The 23,971-nt window shown below is 41.8% G+C and overlaps 1 protein-coding gene across 1 annotated transcript; it reads left to right on the top strand.

The window, feature by feature from the left end:
* The first annotated feature begins 14 nt into the window (after nucleotides 1–14).
* Nucleotides 15–18,002, top strand: LOC115131265 (zinc finger protein 345-like). Its single transcript, XM_029662841.2, has 2 exons — nucleotides 15–305; nucleotides 15,223–18,002. Exons 1-2 carry the CDS (start codon nucleotides 131–133, stop codon nucleotides 17,415–17,417), a joined length of 2,370 nt encoding a protein of 789 aa, XP_029518701.1. The 5' UTR covers nucleotides 15–130; the 3' UTR covers nucleotides 17,418–18,002.
* The last annotated feature ends 5,969 nt before the right edge of the window (nucleotides 18,003–23,971 follow it).

Below are 23,971 nucleotides of genomic sequence, written 5' to 3'. Positions count from 1 at the left end.
ACAGGAAACGGAATCAGCGGAGGATTGTGGGAAATAGCAGCACCATCATCTGGAATACATTTTCTTCCCCTGGCGTAAAAAATATAGCTGACAAAAACACAAAGAAACCTCGACTCGCATACCTCTCAAAATGTCAAAACTGGCGTTGTTCAATGTGTATATTACTGAACGGCTAACAGCGGCGGCTGTAGAGATAGCTGGAGTAGTAGAGAGAACAGTAACTGAGTACCAGGAGGAAATATCTCGTTCAAAGGAGGAGAACGAACGTCTTCGACGTCTGCTGGATTTCAAACCGCACAGAACAGGTTTGTGTTGATTTAACGGTACATCGATCGAATCAAGTACAGATAGTTAATGATGTAAATACCCACTACTTGCTCTGTTCAACTTGAATCAGCAGTATTTTGAGATTTATTTATCAAACAGTAACTAACTAGCTAAGTAAACATCTTGTAAACAAAACATGAGCTAATGTTATTGCATGAGTTTCATAGGACTGGCGTCCTATAACACAGCGGGTCCCAAACTAGGGGTCGCGACCCCAAGTTGAATTCCACAATATATATATATATATATAACTCAGTAAAAAAAAACAATGGTCCTTTTTCAGGACACTGTCTTTCAAATATAATTTGTAAAAATTCAAATAACTTCACAGATCTTCATTGTAAAGTGTTTAAACACTGTTTCCCATGCTTGTTCAATGAACCATAAACAATTATGAACATGCACCTGTGGAACGGTCGTTAAGACCCTAACAGCTTACAGACAGTAGGCAATTAAGGTGACAGTTATAAAAACTTCAGACACTACAGAGGCCTTTCTACTGACTGAAAAACACCAAAAGAAAGATGCCCAGGGTCCCTGCTCATCTGTGTGAACGTGCCTTAGGCATGCTGCAAGGAGGCATGAGGACTGCAGATGTGGCCAGGGCAATACATTTCAAGGTCTGTACTGCGATACGCCTAAGACAGCACTACAGGGAGACAGGACGGACAGCTGATCGTCCTCACAGTGGCAGACCACGTGTAACAACACCTGCACAGGATCAGTACATCCAAACATCACACCTGCAGGACAGGTACAGGATGGCAACAACAACTGCCCGAGTTACACCAGGAACGTACAATCCCTCCATCAGTGCTCAGACTGTCCGCAATAGACTGAGGCTGGACTGAGGGATTGTAGGCCTGTTGTAAGACAGGTCCTCACCAGACATTACCAGCAACAGCGTCGCCTATGGGCACAAACCCACCGTTGCTGGACCAAACAGGACAGGGAAAAAGTGCTCTTCACTGACAAGTCACGGTTTTGTCTCACCAGGGGTGATGGTCGGATTCGCGTTTATTGTTGAAGGAATGAGCGTTACACCCAGGCCTGTACTCGGGAGCGATTTGGAGGTGGGGGGTCCGAAATAGTCTGGGGCGGTGTGTCACAGCATCATCGAACTGAGCTTGTTGTCATTGCAGGCAACCTCAACGCTGTGTGGTATCCTTCCTGCAGGCTCATCCTGACATGACCCTCCAGCATGACAATGCCACCAGCCATACTGCTTGTTCTGTGCGTGATTTCCTACAAGACAGGAATGTCATTGTTCTGCCACGGCCTGCAACGAGCCCAGATCACATCTGGGACCTATTGGATCGGAGGTTGAGGACTTGGGCCACTCCCCCCACAGACCACTTCTCAGTTCCTATGCTTCCTGGCTGATGTTTTGGTCACTTTTGAATGCTGGCGGTGCTTTCACTCTAGTAGTAGCATGAGACTGAGTCTACAACCCACACAAGTGGCTCAGGTAGTGCAGCTCATCCAGGATGGCACATCAATGCGAGCTGTGGCAAGAAGGTTTGCTGTGTCTGTCAGCCTAGTGTCCAGAGCATGGAGGCGCTACCAGGAGACAGGCCAGTACATCAGGAGACGTGGAGGAGGCCGTAGGAGGGCAACAACCCAGCAGCAGGACTGCTACCTCCGCCTTTGTGCAAGGAGGAGGACTGCCAGACCCCTGCAAAATGTCCTCCAGCAGGCCACAAATGTGCATGTGTCTGCTCAAACGGTCAGAAACAGACTCCATGAGGTTGGTATGAGGGCCCGACGTCCACAGGTGGGGGTTGTGCTTACAGCCCAACACCGTGCAGGACGTTTGGCATTTGCCAGAGAACACCAAGATTGGCAAATTCGCCACTGGTGCCCTGTGCTCTTCACAGATGAAAGCAGGTTCACACTGAGCACGTGACAGACGTGACAGAGTCTGGAGACGCCGTGGAGAACGTTCTGCTGCCTGCAACATCCTCCAGCATGACCGGTTTGGCGGTGGGTCAGTCATGGTGTGGGGTGGTATTTCTTTGGGGGGCCGCACAGCCCTCCATGTGCTCGCCAGAGGTAGCCTGACTGCCATTAGGTACCGAGATGAGATCCTCAGACCCCTTGTGAGGCTGGTGCAGTTGGCCCTGGGTTCCTCCTAATGCAAGACAATGCTAGACCTCATGTGGCTGGAGTGTGTCAGCAGTTCCTGCAAGAGGAAGGTATTGATGCTATGGACTGACCCGCCCGTTCCCCAGACCTGAATCCAATTGAGCACATCTGGGACATCATGTCTCGCTCCATCCACCAATCCGCCACGTTGCACCACAGACTGTCCAGGAGTTGGCGGATGCTTTAGTCCAGGTCTGGGAGGAGATCCCTCAGGAGACCATCCGCCACCTCATCAGGAGCATGCCCAGGTGTTGTAGGGAGGTCATACAGGCACGTGGAGGCCACACACACTACTAAGCCTCATTTTGACTTGTTTTAAGGACATTACATCAAAGTTGAATCAGCCTGTAGTGTGGTTTTCCACTTTAATTTTGAGTGTGACTCCAAATCCAGACCTCCATGGGTTGATAAATTTGATTTCCGTTGATAATTTCTGTGTGATTTTGTTGTCAGCACATTCAACTATGTAAAGAAAAAAGTATTTAATAAGAATATTTCATTCATTCAGATCTAGGATGTGTTATTTTAGTGTTCCCTTTATGTTTTTGAGCAGTGTGTGTATATATATATATATAGTAAGATCATCTTTGTCACTCAATCATTGTAATGTGGCTAACCTTAAATCTAAATGAGAATGATTAAAATCTATTCAGATTCAACCAGAGAGCGCCCTTAAATCTAAATTAGAATGATTAAAATCTATTCAGATTCAACCAGAGAGCGCCCTTAAATCTAAATTAGAATGATTAAAATCTATTCAGATTCAACCAGAGAGCGCCCTTAAATCTAAATTAGAATGATTAAAATCTATTCAGATTCAACCAGAGAGCGCCCTTAAATCTAAATGAGAATGATTAAAATCTATTCAGATTCAACCAGAGCGCCCTTAAATCTAAATGAGAATTATTCAAATCTATTCAGATTCAACCAGAGAGCGCCCTTAAATCTAAATGAGAATTATTAAAATCTATTCAGATTCAACCAGAGAGCGCCCTTAAATGTAAATGAGAATGATTCAAATCTATTCAGATTCAACCAGAGAGCGCCCTTAAATCTAAATGAGAATGATTCAAATCTATTCAGATTCAACCAGAGAGCGCCCTTAAATCTAAATGAGAATTATTCAAATCTATTCAGATTCAACCAGAGAGCGCCCTTAAATCTAAATGAGAATTATTCAAATCTATTCAGATTCAACCAGAGAGCGCCCTTAAATCTAAATGAGAATGATTAAAATCTATTCAGATTCAACCAGAGCGCCCTTAAATCTAAATGAGAATTATTCAAATCTATTCAGATTCAACCAGAGAGCGCCCTTAAATCTAAATGAGAATTATTTAAAATCTATTCAGATTCAACCAGAGAGCGCCCTTAAATCTAAATGAGAATTATTAAAATCTATTCAGATTCAACCAGAGAGCGCCCTTAAATGTAAATGAGAATGATTCAAATCTATTCAGATTCAACCAGAGAGCGCCCTTAAATCTAAATGAGAATTATTCAAATCTATTCAGATTCAACCAGAGAGCGCCCTTAAATGTAAATGAGAATTATTCAAATCTATTCAGATTCAAACAGAGAGCGCCCTTAAATCTAAATGAGAATGATTAAAATCTATTCAAATTCAACCAGAGAGCGCCCTTAAATCTAAATGAGAATGATTCAAATCTATTCAGATTCAACCAGAGAGCGACCTTAAATCAAAATCAAATCAAATTTTATTTGTCACATACACATGGTTAGCAGATGTTAATGCGAGTGTAGCGAAATGCTTGTGCTTCTAGTTCCGACAATGCAGTGATAACCAACAAGTAATCTAACTAACAATTCTAAAACTACTGTCTTATACACAGTGTAAGGGGATAAAGAATATGTACATAAGGATATATGAGTGAGTGATGGTACAGAGCAGCATACAGTAGATGGTATCGAGTACAGTATATACATATGAGATGAGTATGTAGACAAAGTAAACAAAGTGGCATAGTTAAAGTGGCTAGTGATACATGTATTACATAAGGATGCAGTCGATGATGTAGAGTACAGTATATACGTATGCATATGAGATGAATAATGTAGGGTAAGTAACATTATATAAGGTAGCATTGTTTAAAGTGGCTAGTGATATATTTACATAATTTCCCATCAATTCCCATTATTAAAGTGGCTGGAGTTGGGTCAGTGTCAATGACAGTGTGTTGGCAGCAGCCACTCAATGGTGGCTGTTTAACAGTCTGATAGCCTTGAGATAGAAGCTGTTTTCAGTCTCTCAGTCCCAGCTTTGATGCACCTGTACTGACCTCGCCTTCTGGATGATAGCGGGGTGAACAGGCAGTGGTTCGGGTGGTTGATGTCCTTGATGATCTTTATGGCCTTCCTGTAACATCGGGTGGTGTAGGTGTCCTGGAGGGCAGGTAGTTTGCCCCCGGTGATGCGTTGTGCAGACCTCACTACCCTCTGGAGAGCCTTACGGTTGAGGGCGGAGCAGTTGCCGTACCAGGCGGTGATACAGCCCGCCAGGATGCTCTCGATTGTGCATCTGTAGAAGTTTGTGAGTGCTTTTGGTGACAAGCCGAATTTCTTCAGCCTCCTGAGGTTGAAGAGGCGCTGCTGCGCCTTCTTCACGACGCTGTCAGTGTGAGTGGACCAATTCAGTTTGTCTGTGATGTGTATGCCGAGGAACTTAAAACTTGCTACCCTCTCCACTACTGTTCCATCGATGTGGATAGGGGGTGTTCCCTCTGCTGTTTCCTGAAGTCCACAATCATCTCCTTAGTTTTGTTGACGTTGAGTGTGAGGTTATTTTCCTGACACCACACTCCGAGGGCCCTCACCTCCTCCCTGTAGGCCGTCTCGTCGTTGTTGGTAATCAAGCCTACCACTGTTGTGTCGTCCGCAAACTTGATGATTGAGTTGGAGGCGTGCGTGGCCACGCAGTCGTGGGTGAACAGGGAGTACAGGAGAGGGCTCAGAACGCACCCTTGTGGGGCCCCGTGTTGAGGATCAGCGGGGAGGAGATGTTGTTGCCTACCCTCACCACCTGGGGCGGCCCGTCAGGAAGTCCAGTACCCAGTTGCACAGGGCGGGGTCGAGACCCAGGGTCTCGAGCTTGATGACGAGCTTGGAGGGTACTATGGTGTTGAATGCCGAGCTGTAGTCGATGAACAGCATTCTCACATAGGTATTCCTCTTGTCCAGGTGGGTTAGGGCAGTGTGCAGTGTGGTTGAGATTGCATCGTCTGTGGACCTATTTGGGCGGTAAGCAAATTGGAGTGGGTCTAGGGTGTCAGGTAGGGTGGAGGTGATATGGTCCTTGACTAGTCTCTCAAAGCACTTCATGATGACGGAAGTGAGTGCTACGGGCGGTAGTCGTTTAGCTCAGTTACCTTAGCTTTCTTGGGAACAGGAACAATGGTGGCCCTCTTGAAGCATGTGGGAACAGCAGACTGGTATAGGGATTGATTGAATATGTCCGTAAACACACCGGCCAGCTGGTCTGCGCATGCTCTGAGGGCGCGGCTGGGGATGCCGTCTGGGCCTGCAGCCTTGCGAGGGTTAACACGTTTAAATGTCTTGCTCACCTCGGCTGCAGTGAAGGAGAGACCGCATGTTTTCGTTGCAGGCCGTGTCAGTGGCACTGTATTGTCCTCAAAGCGGGCAAAAAGTTATTTAGTCTGCCTGGGAGCAAGACATCCTGGTCCGTGACTGGGCTGGGTTTCTTCTTGTAGTCCGTGATTGACTGTAGACCCTGCCACATGCCTCTTGTGTCTGAGCCATTGAATTGAGATTCCACTTTGTCTCTGTACTGACGCTTAGCTTGTTTAATAGCCTTGCGGAGGAATAGCTGCATTGTTTATATTCGGACATGTTACCAGACACCTTGCCCTGATTAAAAGCAGTGGTTTGCGCTTTCAGTTTCACGCGAATGCTGCCATCAATCCACGGTTTCTGGTTTGGGAATGTTTTTATCGTTGCTATGGGAACGACATCTTCGACGCACGTTCTAATGAACTCGCACACCGAATCAGCGTATTCGTCAATATTTTCATCTGACGCTTGTCTGAAACATGTCCCAGTCCACGTGATGGAAGCAGTCTTGGAGTGTGGAGTCAGCTTGGTCTGACCAGCGTTGGACAGACCTCAGCGTGGGAGCCTCTTGTTTAAGTTTCTGCCTGTAGGCAGGGATCAACAAAATGGAGTCGTGGTCAGCTTTTCCGAAAGGGGGCGGGGCAGGGCCTTATATGCGTCGCGGAAGTTAGAGTAACAATGATCCAAGGTTTTACCACCCCTGGTTGCGCAATCGATATGCTGATAAAATTTAGGGAGTCTTGTTTTCAGATTAGCTTTGTTAAAATCCCCAGCTACAATGAATGCAGCCTCCGGATAAATGGTTTCCAGTTTGCAAAGAGTTAAATAAAGTTAGTTCAGAGCCATCGATGTGTCTGCTTGGGGGGGGATATATACGGCTGTGATTATAATCGAAGAGAATTCTCTTGGAAGATAATGCGGTCTACATTTGATTGTGAGGAATTCTAAATCAGGTGAACAGAAGGATTTGAGTTCCTGTATGTTTCCTTCATCACACCATGTCTCGTTAGTCATGAGGCATACGCCCCCGCCGCTCTTCTTACCAGAAAGATGTTTGTTTCTGTCGGCGCGATGCGTGGAGAAACCCGTTGGCTGCACCGCATCGGATAGCGTCTTCCCAGTAAGCCATGTTTCCGTGAAGCAGAGAACATTGCAGTCTCTGATGTCCCTCTGGAATCAGAATGATTCAAATCTATTCAGATTCAACCAGAGAGCGCCCTTAAATCTAAATGTGAATGATTAAAATCTATTCAGATTCAACCAGAGAGCGCCCTTAAATCTAAATGATAATTATTCAAATCTATTCAGATTCAACCAGAGAGCGCCCTTAAATCTAAATGAGAATTATTAAAATCTATTCAGATTCAACCAGAGAGCACCCTTAAATCTAAATGAGAATGATTCAAATCTATTCAAATTCAACCAGAGAGCGCCCTTAAATCTAAATGAGAATTATTCAAATCTATTCAGATTCAACCAGAGAGCGCCCTTAAATCTAAATGAGAATTATTCAAATCTATTCAAATTCAACCAGAGAGCGCCCTTAAATCTAAATGAGAATTATTCAAATCTATTCAGATTCAACCAGAGAGCGCCCTTAAATCTAAATGAGAATTATTAAAATCTATTCAGAGTCAACCAGAGAGCGCCCTTAAATCTAAATGAGAATTATTAAAATCTATTCAGATTCAACCAGAGAGCGCCCTTAAATCTAAATGAAAATGATTAAAATCTATTCAGATTCAACCAGAGAGCGCCCTTAAATCTAAATGAGAATGATTAAAATCTATTCAGATTCAACCAGAGAGCGCCCTTAAATCTAAATGAGAATGATTCAAATCTATTCAGATTCAACCAGAGAGCGCCCTTAAATCTAAATGAGAATGATTCAAATCTATTCAGATTCAACCAGAGAGCGCCCTTAAATCTAAATGAGAATTATTCAAATCTATTCAGATTCAACCAGAGAGCGCCCTTAAATCTAAATGAGAATGATTCAAATCTATTCAGATTCAACCAGAGCGCCCTTAAATCTAAATGAGAATTATTAAAATCTATTCAGATTCAACCAGAGCGCCCTTAAATCTAAATGAGAATTATTAAAATCTATTCAGATTCAACCAGAGAGCGCCCTTAAATCTAAATGAGAATGATTCAAATCTATTCAGATTCAACCAGAGAGCGCCCTTAAATCTAAATGAGAATGATTCAAATCTATTCAGATTCAACCAGAGAGCGCCCTTAAATCTAAATGAGAATTATTCAAATCTATTCAGATTCAACCAGAGAGCGCCCTTAAATCTAAATGAGAATTATTCAAATCTATTCAGATTCAACCAGAGAGCGCCCTTAAATCTAAATGAGAATTATTCAAATCTATTCAGATTCAACCAGAGAGCGCCCTTAAATCGTGGGGAAAGGCTATACTTGACCGTTGCATTTGAATCATTTCCATAGTGAATGGCTAAGCCTGCTATGCTATGAAACCACACACTATTGCAGAGACTTTGATGTTACCGGCCACAATTGATATGGTGAAAACAATGTGTGGGGAGGCAGAGGCACAAAAACTCACAATACCTTTGTCAGATAACACTATGAAACTAAGAATTGATGCTATTGCTAACAGGCAAGAGGAAACTGACTGAATGACTCAAATGCTCTCCAAATTGATGTAAGCTGTGATGGCCGAGATGCATTGTCTTTGGTTTGCTTCATGTCGGAGATGCTATTTACGAGGACATATTCTTCTGTATTACGATTCCCGAGCATGAAACGGCACAGGGGTTGTTAAGTGTGCTGCATGCGGTTTTCTTTTTCCCATGCAGTTAAGCAGAAACCACGCCCCGTTATTCAGAGGGGCATTCTACTACGCTCCCATTGGCTAGTTAGCGTTGTCTCACACACAGGCAGTCAGCGCAGAGACCGTGACCTTCCAAAGTATTGATGGAAAGTGTAATTGAACAATTAGCTGCCTACCATAATGCAGGCCTATGATTATCATGTTTGGTAACATTTGCCTGTGTATTTATTTTCAAAGTTTGAATGAGTTGTACAAATGTCTCAGAGAAGCTGAATTCCCTCAATTGAAGGTCAGCTAAGTTAACCTAGGGTACTTAACGTTACTAGCTTGGTATTTGAAGTTATTATTATATATATATATATATATATATTAGTTTATTATTAGGTAAAAGCACATGCTTATTATTAATAATTTCTCAAATATTTTAGCTAATCATTCATTCGAATAGACTATGCTACAGCCATTGAATCTGTCTTTGAGCGTTAAGGGACGTTAATGGCTAGGTCGGTGTTATTATATTTTTCAATCTTGAAATACAAGGGATAATGTTAGTCATCAGTGACTAAAATTTCGCTCTACGTGATATTCACTTCCAGACTTGGAGAGCGCTCAAAGCATTGTAGAACACCCCTCTGAATGGTTAGCTCTTTAAACAGGTCAACATTCACAAAGCTGCTCTGGGCCAGATGGATTACCAGGATGTGTACTCAAAGCATTGTAGAACACCCCTCTGAATGGTTAGCTCTTTAAACAGGTCAACATTCACAAAGCTGCAGGGCCAGATGGATTACCAGGATGTGTACTCAAAGCATTGTAGAACACCCCTCTGAATGGTTAGCTCTTTAAACAGGTCAACATTCACAAAGCTGCTCTGGGCCAGATGGATTACCAGGATGTGTACTCAAAGCATTGTAGAACACCCCTCTGAATGGTTAGCTCTTTAAACAGGTCAACATTTACAAAGCTGCTCTGGGCCAGATGGATTACCAGGATGTGTAGTCAAAGCATTGTAGAACACCCCTCTGAATGGTTAGCTCTTTAAACAGGTCAACATTCACAAAGCTGCAGGGCCAGACGGATTACCAGGACGTGTACTCAAAGCATGAGCGGACCAACTGGCAAATGTCTTCACTGACATTTTCATCCTCTCCCTGACTGAGCCTGTAATACCTACATGTTTCAAGCAGACCACAATAGTCCCTGTGCCCAAGGAAGTGAAGGTAACTTACCTAAATGATTACCAACCCGTGGCACTCACGTCTGTAGCCATGAAGGGCTTTGAAAGGCTGGTCATGGCTCACATCAACACTATCATCCCAGAAACCCTAGACCCACTCCAATTCGCATACCGTCCCAACAGATCCACAGATGACGCAATCTCAATCACACTCCACACTGCCCTTTCTCACCTGGACAAAAGGAACACCTATGTGAGTGTGACGTAGAAGTCCGTCACTGGCAGCATTTGGTTCTTTAACGCACACATATATTCATCACTCCTCCCTGCGCCATTATACCATAAGTTAACAATGTGGGTCGACACACAAATTAACTTCTGTCTTGGTGCATGCATTTCACACTTGACAATGTTCATATTTGAGAGATACAATAATTATTATACTTATCAATGTTGTGGATGAGCGCATTGTTTGTTTGTTCTGTTCCTCTCTCTCCATCTCTGTAGCTTCCGGGTATGCTGGAAAAGGACTCGAGCTAAGGGAATTGGGTTGGCTTTATAGTGCCTGTCCCAAATGGCTCATTAATGCATATGGGCATATTGAAAGATATTGTCAGTAGTGATGTAATGTTGTAAATGTTATGTTGTGATATTGTTTAAAACAGTGTTGCAATGTATATCCTTTAGTATGTTTAGTTCATGGAAAATGTAGGTTTGTATTGTTAATTGATTAATTAATTAGGGTTAATTGTTCTGTGGGGAGGGGCTAGCCCTACAAAAGGAGCCTCTCTTTCAGTTATGGAGAGGCATTTTGGATTGAGCTGTGGATGGGGCAGCATTGTTTTTAAGCTGTCCCATAAGGTAGACGTTGATGGCAGTACAGTTGTTTTTTGTTCCGGAATCACTTGTAAATAAACACCTTTGCACAGAAGAACTTTTGCGGTTCCGCCATCTTTTTATTTTGATAGAGGTTAGGTTATCCAGTTTAGCCTTCTGGCCTACTCTACGTGACAGTGAGAATGCTGTTCATTGACTACAGCTCAGCGTTCAACACCATAGTGCCCACGAAGCTCATCACTAAGCTAAGGACCCTGAGGCTAAACACCTCCCTCTGCAACTGGATCCTGGACTTCCTGACGGGCCGCCCCCAGGTGGTAAGAGAAGGCAACAACACGTCTGCCACGCTGATCCTTAACACTGGGGCCCCTCGAGGGTGTGTACTTAGTCCCCTCCTGTACTCCCTGTTCACCCACGACTGCGTGGCCAAACACGACTCCCAACACCATCATTAAGTTTGCTGACGCCACAACAGTGGTAGGCCTGATCACCGACAACGATGAGGAGGTCAGAGACCTGGCAGTGTGGTGCCATGACAACATCTCCCTCAATATGAGCAAGACAAAGGAGCTGATCGTGGACTGCAGGAAAAAGGGGGCTGAACAGACCCCCATTAACATCGACGGGGCTGTAGTGGAGCAGGTTGAGAGCTTCAAGTTCCTTGGTGTCCACATCACCAACCAACTATCATGGTCCAAACATACCAAGACAGTCGTAAAAAGGGTACGACAAGACCTTTTCCCCCTCAGGAGACTGAAAAGATTTGGCATGGGTCCCCAGATCCTCAAAGTTCTACAGCTGCACCATTGAGAGCATCCTGACAGGTTGCATCCCCGCCTGGTATGGCATCGGACCATAAGGCGCTACAGAGGGTAGTGTGAATGGCCCAGTACATCACTGGGGTCAAACTTCCTGCCATCCAGGACCTATACAATAGGTAATGTCAAATGGAAGCCCATACAATTGTCAGAGACTCCAGTCACCCAAGTTAGAGAAGGACATTTCTAAGTGACCCCAAACGTTTGAACTGTAGTTTGTGTGTGTGTGTATTAGTTGCCTCTTCACTGTTGACGTTGGCACATACATATATATATATATATATATATATATATATATATATATATATATATATAATATATATACTGCTCAAAAAAATAAAGGGACCACTAAAATAACACATCCTAGATCTGAATGAATGAAATATTCTTATTAAATACTTTTTTCTTTACATAGTTGAATGTGCTGACAACAAAATCACCCAAAAATTATCAATGGAAATCAAATTTATCAACCCATGGAGGTCTGGATTTGGAGTCACACTCAAAATTAAAGTGGAAAACCACACTACAGGCTGATCCAACTTTGATGTAATGTCCTTAAAACAAGTCAAAATGAGGCTCCGTAGTGTGTGTGGCCTCCCTACAATGCCTGGGCATGCTCCTGATGAGGTGGCGGATAGTCTCCTGAGGCATCTCCTCCCAGACCTGGACTAAAGCATCCGCCAACTCCTGGACAGTCTGTGGTGCAACGGCCTCCTCCACGTCTCCTGATGTACTGGCCTGTCTCTTGGTAGCGCCTCCATGCTCTGGACACTACGCTGACAGACACAGCAAACCTTCTTGCCACAGCTCACATTGATGTGCCATCCTGGATGGGCTGCACTACCTGAGCCACTGAGTTGGTGGATGGAGCAAGACATGATGTCCCAGATGTGCTCAATTGGATTCAGGTCTGGGGAATGGGCGGGCCAGTCCATAACATCAATGCCTTCCTCTTGCAGGAACTGCTGACACACTCCAGCCACATGAGGTCTAGCATTGTCTTGCATTAGGAGGAACCCAGGGCCAACCGCACCAACATATGGTCTCACAAGGGATCTGAGGATCTCATCTCGGTACCTAATGGCAGTCAGGCTACCTCTGGCGAGCACATGGAGGGCTGTGCGGCCCCCCAAAGAAATGCCACCCACACCATGACTGACCCACCACCAAACCGGTCATGCTGGAGGATGTTGCAGGCAGCAGAACGTTCTCCACGGCGTCTCCAGACTCTGTCACATGTGCTCAGTGTGAACCTGCTTTCATCTGTGAAGAGCACAGGGCGCCAGTGGCGAATTTGCCAATCTTGGTTTTCTCTGGCAAATTTCAAACGTCCTGCACGGTGTTGGGCTGTAAGCACAACCCCCACCTGTGGACTTCGGGCCCTCATACCACCCTCATGGAGTCTGTTTCTGACCGTTTGAGCAGACACATGCACATTTGTGGCCTGCTGGAGGTCATTTTGCAGGGCTCTGGCAGTGCTCCTCCTTGCACAAAGGCGGAGGTAGTGGTCCTGCTGCTGGGTTGTTGCCCTCCTACGGCCTCCTCCACGTCTCCTGATGTACTGGCCTGTCTCCTGGTAGCGCCTCCATGCTCTGGACACTACGCTGACAGACACAGCAAACCTTCTTGCCACAGCTCGCATTGATGTGCCATCCTGGATGAGCTGCACTACCTGAGCCACTTGTGTGGGTTGTAGACTCCGTCTCATGCTACCACTAGAGTGAAAGCACCGCCAGCATTCAAAAGTGACCAAAACATCAGCCAGAAAGCATAGGAACTGAGAAGTGGTCTGTGGTCCCCACCTGCAGAACAACTCCTTTATTGGGGGTGTCTTGCTAATTGCCTATAATTTCCACCTGTTGTCTATTCCATTTGCACAACAGCATGTGAAATTTATTGTCAATCAGTGTTGCTTCCTAAGTGGACAGTTTGATTTCACAGAAGTGTGATTGACTTGGAGTTACATTGTGTTGTTTAAATACACACACATTATTTATATATATATAGATATAGATATTACTCCAGACGTCAACAGTGAAGAGACGACTCCGGGATGCTGGCCTTCTGAACTATACTGTACTGAACTCTACCTTACTCTGCTCTACTCTGCTGTGCTGCACTGGGTTGTCCAAACTTATGAAACATGAGAATGACATTCATATCCATAATTATGCATTTATGTGTAGTACAGATCAGGGACCCATGATGTAATTATGTTACCGTAATGAACTTTTAAATCAATAGTTTTTATTTGACATACATTTTTAAGGTGAAAAAACTCAAAGCGTAATTCTGATGCCATGAAATTCCCCATATGTTGGTTGAATGCACGAATTGCAAAAATCGCTGAAGTTGGAGACTTTTATCTCCCTCACCAACTTCAAACATCTGCTATCTGAGCAGTTAACCGATCGCTGCAGCTGTACATAGTGTATCGGTAAATAGCCCACCCATTTTTACCTACCTCATCACCATACTGTTTTTATTTATTTACTTTTCTGCTCTTTTGCACACCAATATCTCTACCTGTACATGACCATCTGATCATTTATCACTCCAGTGTTAATCTGCAAAATTGTAATTATTCGCCTACCTCCTCATGCATTTTGCACACAATGTATATAGACTCCCCTTTTTTTCTACTGTGTTATTGACTTGTTAATTGTTTACTCCATGTGTAACTCTGTGTTGTCTGTTCACACTGCTATGCTTTATATTGGCCAGGTCGCAGTTGCAAATGAGAACTTGTTCTCAACTAGCCTACCTGGTTAAATAAAGGTGAAATAAAATTTTAAAATGAAATGCACTGACCGTAAATCACTCTGCATAAGAGCGTCCGCTGAATGACACCTGTTTTGAATGTAAAAACAAACACTTGCAACGCATGCTGGGTATTATTCTAATGAGCTCTGCCCCCAAACAAGTACAAATTTGGTCGGACCAGAGCGAATCATAGACATCTAGGCTGTTTCACAAATTTGAACAGCACAGTACGGTACGACAAAGTTCAGTACAGTACAGCAGAGTAATTCAGTAGAGTACACTACATTGTACTTTACTGTGCTGTACTGTACTATACTTTACTGTATTTTACTGTGCTGTCCAAACTTGTGAAACATATATGTCTATGATTGGTTCGGACATCCGTGGATGTTGGAATCGAGGCCAATCTGGACCGCACCAAAGAAAGACGTTGCTATCGGTCCATGCTTACTGGGGTGTTAGTGCTCAAAGCTACATTTTGTAACTTAGAAAGCTGGTTAACTTAGTGTCTTGCACATGGTTAAGGCTAGCAGCAAATAAAGTATCTGACATTTACATTTGTAGCTATCATGTTGAATATTGCAAGGGAGAGAGACATTCTGACATCAACGTTACCTCTCAAGGTCAAGTCTTGAGTCTGAGGAAAGTCTGAGTCCTGGACTCGGGTACTACCACACTGGATAGACATATGTTATTTACGTTTTTAAAAAGTTCAATTATGTATTGATCTCTTAATGATCCCTTTCCTCCCCTTTTTCTAGACCCCCAGCAGCTTACTCTCCCAGTCTCTGAAGAAGAGGTTCCCCCTGAGCGGCAGAACTGTGAGCAGAAGTGGAGCCCCAGTCTGGAGAAGGACCCAGAGCCCACACAGATTAAAGATGAACAAGAGGAAATCAGGACCAATCAGGAGGAAGAGCAGCTTGAAGGGCTGGAGTCTGATACCAAAGACTCCATATTCACCGTCTGTGAGGAAAGTGACTGTGATCCAATGGATTTCTCGAGCCAAATTTCCGAGAGCAGAGAGGGGGATGTGTTATGCGTCCGCATTCCTCAAGAGATCAAAACCGAGCCTGATGGAGAGCTCTACACGGTATCAGAAGCAACCAGTGCCTCACACTCCCTTTCAGAAGGATATCCAGGCTGTTCGGCAGCTCACAGTGAAAACAGTGGAAGTGGCAATGAGGTGGAGAGCGAGGGACTACCGTCAGGATCAAAGGCACTGAAATCACCCAGAAAACAAGCAAAGAAAAGACTAAGCTACCATACCTCTGCTGGAAGCGGGGTGACCACAAATGCTGCTCCTCCTTATTGTTGCAAGCTGTGTGGAAGTACATTTGTGTACATTGGTCCTTTAGTTAATCATGTGAAAAATGTGCACACAAAGCTTACTGCAGAATACCGGTGTGGTGTGTGTGAAGAAGTCTTTGAGTCCATAGCAAGTCTGACAGAGCACCTGCAAACCCACATTAAAGCAACACGCACTTGTAATGTTTGTGGCAAATGCTTCCCTAGTGATTCTAGTATGAGAACACACATGGTAACGCACACAGGAGAGAAACAGTATCAATGCAAAGAATGTGGAAAATGTTTCAAAAATAAGGGCTATATGCACTTGCATATGAGGCGTCACACAGGGGAGACACCATTTTGGTGCAAAGATTGTGGCGAAAGTTTCACTTGTAAGGGATACTTGAAAACGCATATGAAGTTCCACACAAGTGAGGAACCACAGCCCACACTGATTAAAGATAAACAACAGGAACTTGGGACCAGACAGGAGGATGAGCAGCTTGAAGGGCTGGAGTCTGATACCAAAGACTCCATATTCACCGTCTGTGAGGAAAGTGACTGTGATCCGATGGATTTCTCGAGCCAAATTTCAGAGAGCAGAGAGGGTGATGTGTTATGTGTCCGCATTCCTCAAGAGATCAAAACCGAGCCTGATGGAGAGCTCTACACGGTATCAGAAGCAACCAGTGCCTCACACGCCCTCTCAGAAGGATATCCAGGCTGTTCGGCAGCTCACAGTGAAAACAGTGGAAGTGGCAATGAGGTGGAGAGCGAGGGACTACCGTCAGGATCAAAGGCACTGAAATCACCCAGAAAATGGGCAAGCACCCATAACCGTGCTAGAGGCAAGGTGACCACAAATGCTTCTCCTTATTGTTGCAAGCTGTGCGGAAGTACATTTGTGTACATTGGTCCTTTAGTTAATCATGTGAAAAATGTGCACACAAAGCATACGAAAATGTGTGGTGTGTGTGAGGAGGTATTCGAGTCCATAGCAAGTCTGACAGAGCACCTCCAATCCCACATTAAAGCAACACGCACTTGTAATGTTTGTGGCAAATGCTTCCCTAGTGATGCTAATCTGAGAACACATATGGTGTCTCACACAGGAGAGAAACAATATCAATGTAAGGAATGTGGGAAAAGTTTCAAAACTAAGGCATATATGAAATTGCATATGAGACTTCACACGGGGGAGAAACCATTTCAGTGCAAAGAATGTGGAGAAAGTTTCACTTGTAATGGATACTTGAGAGCACATATGAAGTTCCACACAGGGGAGAAATCATATCGGTGTAAGGACTGTGGGCAAGACTTCGACCAGAAGGAACAACTGGAAACGCACATGTGGACTCACCAAGGTCAGAAACCACATGGTTGCAAACAGTGTCCGAAAAGCTTCAAGCGCAAGGAAGAACTGACCAGACACACAGCGGTTCACACAGGAGAGAGACCTTTCAAGTGCACTGTGTGTGGACATTGCTTTGCCACCCCAGGCAACCTGACACAACACCTAACCACTCACTCTGGAGAGAAACCGTATCACTGCAAACTGTGCAGCAGATGCTTTAGAAACAATCCACTACTTAAAAGTCACCTGAGGAATCGTCACAAATGTTATGACAGTGCCATATTGTCAGAAGATGACTTAAGTTCCTCCGTATGATGTGGGAGTGCCCTGTAGTTAAATGCTTCTAGGACAAAGTTACAAAATTGATGTTGGCTCTTACATTGATGTCACCTCATTGTCTCCCATTTAACCAGTAGATACAGATACTATTAGGAGTTTTAACACCAGAATTATCGACAGTGAGAATGAATGGTGCTGGTCAAGGAACAACAGACCTGGACAAATATACTTGACTCTGTAAAGAATAATCTCAGCTAAAGTCCAACACATAGATACATACATACATACATACATACATACATACAAGTTATAAGCCCCCATACATACATACATACATACATACAAGTTATAAGCCCCCATACATACATACATACATACAAGTTATAAGCCCCCATACATACATGCATACAAGTTATAAGCCCCCATACATACATGCATACAAACTATAAGCCCCCATACATACATACATACAAACTATAAGCCCCAATATATACAAACAAACTATAATCCCCAAGACATATATACATACAAACTATAAGCCCCCATACATACATACAAACTATAAGCCCCCAGACATACATACATACAAACTATAAGCCCCCATACATACATACATACAAACTATAACATACATACATACATACAAACTATAAGCCCCAGACATACATACATACAAACTATAAGCCCCCATACATACATACATACAAACTATAAGCCCCCATACATACATACATACAAACTATAAGCCCCAATATATACATACATACATACATACAAACTATAAGCCCCCATACATACATGCATACAAACTATAAGCCCCCATACATACATATATACATACAAACTATAAGCCCCCATACATACATACAAACTATAATCCCCAAGACATACATACATACAAACTATAAGCCCCCATACATACATACATACAAACTATAAGCCCCCATACATACATACATACAAACTATAATCCCCAAGACATACATACATACAAACTATAAGCCCCCATACATACATACATACAAACTATAAGCCCCCATACATACATACATACATACAAACTATAAGCCCCCATACATACATACATACAAACTATAATCCCCAAGACATACATACATACAAACTATAAGCCCCCATCCATACATACATACATACAAACTATAAGCCCCCATACATACATACATACAAACTATAAGCCCCCAGACATACATACATACAAACTATAAGCCCCCATACATACATACATACAAACTATAAGCCCCCATACATACATACATACATACAAACTATAAGCCCCAATATATACATACATACATACATACAAACTATAAGCCCCCATACATACATGCATACAAACTATAAGCCCCCATACATACATATATACATACAAACTATAAGCCCCCATACATACATACAAACTATAATCCCCAAGACATACATACATACAAACTATAAGCCCCCATACATACATACATACAAACTATAAGCCCCCATACATACATACATACAAACTATAATCCCCAAGACATACATACATACAAACTATAAGCCCCCATACATACATACATACAAACTATAAGCCCCCATACATACATACATACAAACTATAAGCCCCATACATACATACATACAAACTATAAGCCCCCATACATACATACATACAAACTATAATCCCCAAGACATACATACATACAAACTATAAGCCCCCATACATACATACATACAAACTATAAGCCCCCATACATACATACATACAAACTATAAGCCCCCATACATACATACATACAAACTATAAGCCCCCATACATACATACATACATACAAACTATAAGCCCCAATATATACATACATACATACATACAAACTATAAGCCCCCATACATACATGCATACAAACTATAAGCCCCCATACATACATATATACATACAAACTATAAGCCCCCATACATACATACAAACTATAATCCCAAGACATACATACATACAAACTATAAGCCCCATACATACATACATACAAACTATAAGCCCCCATACATACATACATACAAACTATAATCCCCAAGACATACATACATACAAACTATAAGCCCCCATACATACATACATACAAACTATAAGCCCCCATACATACATACATACAAACTATAAGCCCCCATACATACATACATACATACAAACTATAAGCCCCCATACATACATACATACATACAAACTATAAGCCCCCATACATACATACAAACAAACTATAATCCCCAAGACATACATACATACAAACTATAAGCCCCCATACATACATACATACATACAAACTATAAGCCCCCATACATACATACATACAAACTATAAGCCCCCATACATACATACATACAAACTATAAGCCCCCATACATACATACATACATACAAACTATAAGCCCCCATACATACATACATACAAACTATAAGCCCCCATACATACATACATACAAACTATAAGCCCCATACATACATACATACATACAAACTATAAGCCCCCATACATACATACATACAAACTATAAGCCCCCATACATACATACATACAAACTATAATCCCCAAGACATACATACATACAAACTATAAGCCCCCATACATACATACATACAAACTATAAGCCCCCATACATACATACAAACTATAATCCCCAAGACATACATACATACAAACTATAAGCCCCCATACATACATACATACATACAAACTATAAGCCCCCATACATACATACATACATACAAACTATAAGCCCCCATACATACATACATACATACAAACTATAAGCCCCCATACATACATACATACATACAAACTATAATCCCCAAGACATACATACAAGCCCCGATAGATAACATGAGGTGCGTTCAGTTCGCTTGAACGTTTGCTACGTTGTGAAACGGTTTGTACTGAAAAGACTGAGGTACATTTGATCCCGTTTTGTGGGTGTGGCTTGAAGCAATGAGTGACATATGTAAACGGCAGCGGCCATGCTGACAGCGTTCCCCAACACACAACCCAACCCCTCCCAGTTTTTCAACTGGTTGTTCAGTACAGCACCGTTTCCTTCCAATTGAATGTAAAAACGTCCTGAACGCAGACCTGGTTTCAGGGTGGGTCGGGGGGCACGCTAGTTTTTTAGGTTTCTTTTCCTGTACATACTGAATTGATATATTGATATATTGAAATATACTTCGTTGTTATGTACCTTTTTTGTAGTTTTTTATTTTTAAAAAAGTGTTGCAGCCAACAGAAAAAACAAGAATATGTGTGAAATAATGAATAGATAATGATTTAAATATTGTACCTGTAATTCCCCCCCAAATGAAAAAATGCCAACAAAAATGGACCAGTTGTCTTTTGGTTTGTGGTGCTTTAGAACGTACAGTAGAATCGATAAAACAATATAGTATCTGCTCTCTTTCTCTCCTCTGTCACGCTATGTCTTCTTCCAGAGTTATTACATTTACATTTGAGCAGATGTAAATGTTATGTTATGAATGCTGATCTGCTTTTTACTATTAAATAAAGGCCTTCTTTATAAATCCCCATGTGAGCATTCTATTTTCACTCTGAGAAGGATGATAACACATTGTAAATTACAAAACGCTTCCTGTACATTGTCTCTAAAAAAATGTTTTTAAAAAAGGGTTCAGGGGGGGTATAAACTATTTTGTTAAGGATATTATGTGGCTGCTACAGAGTAGAATGAACCTTCCTTTTATTGAGATAAAATGTATGATTATTTTTTACATTCCATGAGGAGTACACACAAAAACCTTCAACGGTAGACTCAGCTAAATGACGACCCCCACAAGCCTCACCACAGATATTGTAATGAGCGAGATGCACGACTTCGCTAGCACACGTGCAGGGTTGGGGAGTAACGGATTGCAAAAAATGGTAACTGTGATCCGTCTCTATCAGTGATATAGAATCTAAACAGTGTGATGAACCCATCAAAGTTGAAGAGATTATAGTCTATCAAACATCTAAAGAACAATTAATCACCAGGTGTTGATGGGATTACATCAGAATTTTACTAATTATTTTCTGAACAAGTAGCTCCCTTCCTATTTGAAGTCTTTTTAAAGAGTATTAAAAACAATGTTCTCCCCCCTACAATGAGTCAGGGGTTAATAACACTGATACCTAAACCTAAAAAAGAAGTGCTGCTCATCGATAACTGGCATCCAATTTGTCTTCTTAATAATGACTATAAGATATTAGTCTTACTACTTGCAAAAAGAATTGAAGAAGTCCTGGATGCAATCATTGATGAAACACAGTCTGGCTTCATGAGGAACAGACATATTTCTAACATTATCAGACTAGTATTAGACATACTTGACTACTCAGACCTAATAATCGAGGATAGCTTCATATTATTTTTTGATTTTTATAAAGCATTTGACACAGTAGAGCATCAGTTCCTCTTCCACTCCCTTGAGAGACTTGGCTTTGGGGATTTTTTCTGTAAGTCTATTAGGACTCTATACAAATGGTAACAGCTCTATCAAATTGAAATATGGCACCTCACCTAGATTTGAGTTAAAGAGAGGAATTAGGACAACCTTGCCTAGCTCCCCGTCCTGTTTTTATTAATCACCCAACTTCTTACAAATTCTTTAAATAATAGTCCTGTACAAGGTATTTCCATAGCTGGTAAATAAATTATTATAAACCAGCTGGCTGACGATACTCCACTTTTTCTGAAAGATGCTAACCAAATTCCCATATCGATCAATGTGATACAATCTTTTCCAAAGCATCTGGTCTATTTCTTAACATTAATAAATGTGAACTTATGGCTGTCAAAGATTGTGTGACATCTTCATATTATGGTATTCCAGTAAAAGAAGAACTTACATATTTAGGCAAAACCATTACAAAGGATCAGAAGTCTAGAGGCTTACTAAATTTTAACCCTCTTATTAAAAAAAACAGAAGAAGCTAAATCAATGGCTACAGAGGGACTTATCTTTAAAAGGTAGAGTCCTAATAACCAAGGCTGAAGGCATCTCTAGACTAACATATGGTGCTCTGTCTTTATATCTTGACAGTAAAAAAGGCAAGGAGATAGACCAGATGCTTTTCAACTTTCTGTGGAGAAACCGTACACCATTACATTAGGAAAACTGTTGTAATGAACACTTATGAGAATGGTGGGCTGAATTTTCTGAACTTTACTACCTTAAATAATACTTTTAAGATCTATTGGATAAAACAATTCCTAAGAAGACCCACTTCTATGTGGAATTTTATTCCTCATCATGTCTTCTCTACTTTCGGTGGCCTTAACTACATGTTGGTTTGCAATTATAATATTGACAAAGTTCCAGTGAAACTTTCTGCTTTTAATCGGCAGGTTTTCTTGTCATGGTCCTTAAGATAATTTAAAAGACAATCTGGGGAAAGAGGAGATCATGAGACAACATCATATGGTACAGACCACAGCATGTGCTTGGACTTGTCCCTGAGCCACATCCAGTCACCCAAAGGCACATGGAGCTGGATGCCTTGGTCTCTTTCTAAGCCTTAGATACACTTGGAAACTCACTATATAGTACATACAAAGCAGGCATAAAATCATATATTAAATAAAACATGTGTGGCTCTCAATGAACTCTTCCCTCTATATATCTGCTAGAATTTACATTTGTAGCATCTAAGTGTAGTCAAGGACAACACATTGTTCTCTTGTTTAAAAGGTGCTAGTTCCAGTGTTTTGGAATCTTACTTGGTCTTATATTAATCAAATGTTTAACAATGCTTGTTGTTCAAAAGGTTTGCAATAAAATATTGTTTTCATACTTTTTTTCTTTCTTTTTTTTTTACATAGATGTCATTTCCACCACACCTTGTCATTTCCATCACAATTCATATTTTTGAGGTAAATGAGTATATTATGTATAATTTACATATATTTATTTGTTTTAGATATGGAAATCATATGATTGTTGTCATAATCTCACAAAAAGGTTGGGTGGAAATATCTTATTTTTTCTGATAAACAAATGTTTTCAGCTGTCACCAAGGCAAGTTTATACATTCAGGCATCGTGTTGAATTATTCATATTAGGAAAACCTTAAAAATCACTTAAAATAATATTCAATAGAAGTCCATGTACAAATGTATAAGAAATCCGTTATAAATCAATTGTATGATATTTCATTTTCAACTAAAATGGATGTTTAATGACGTGATGGAAATGACATTTGTCTATGGCTGTCTGGGAAAAATGACAAAAATATACATTCTTGAATAGTACGATCGCAGCCATTATCAGATATAGTTTCTAGGCAAATCAAAAACAAGTGCAATACTGGTAAAACGGTGTTTGAATAAGTTTTTATTTCTGAAAGTTTGCACTGCCAAAGTGCCCGAAGTTGCAGAATCACCCGATCATTAATTAGTGTACCAAGTTTGGTACTTGTATCATAAAGTTGAACGATCTCGGTATGCTTGGTTCTTATGTGCTGGACAACAGAGGTCATGTCAAAACTCTTATTTTGAAGAATTGACCAAATCCGGAAGAAGCATCACATGTGTCACGTGATTTAACAGGATATTTAAGCTCCT

Source organism: Oncorhynchus nerka, linkage group LG7 (assembly GCF_034236695.1).
Source record: "Oncorhynchus nerka isolate Pitt River linkage group LG7, Oner_Uvic_2.0, whole genome shotgun sequence".
NCBI lineage: Eukaryota > Metazoa > Chordata > Actinopteri > Salmoniformes > Salmonidae > Oncorhynchus > Oncorhynchus nerka.
Note: the sequence above shows the minus strand (reverse complement) of the source record. Positions and strands in the feature narration are given on the sequence as shown.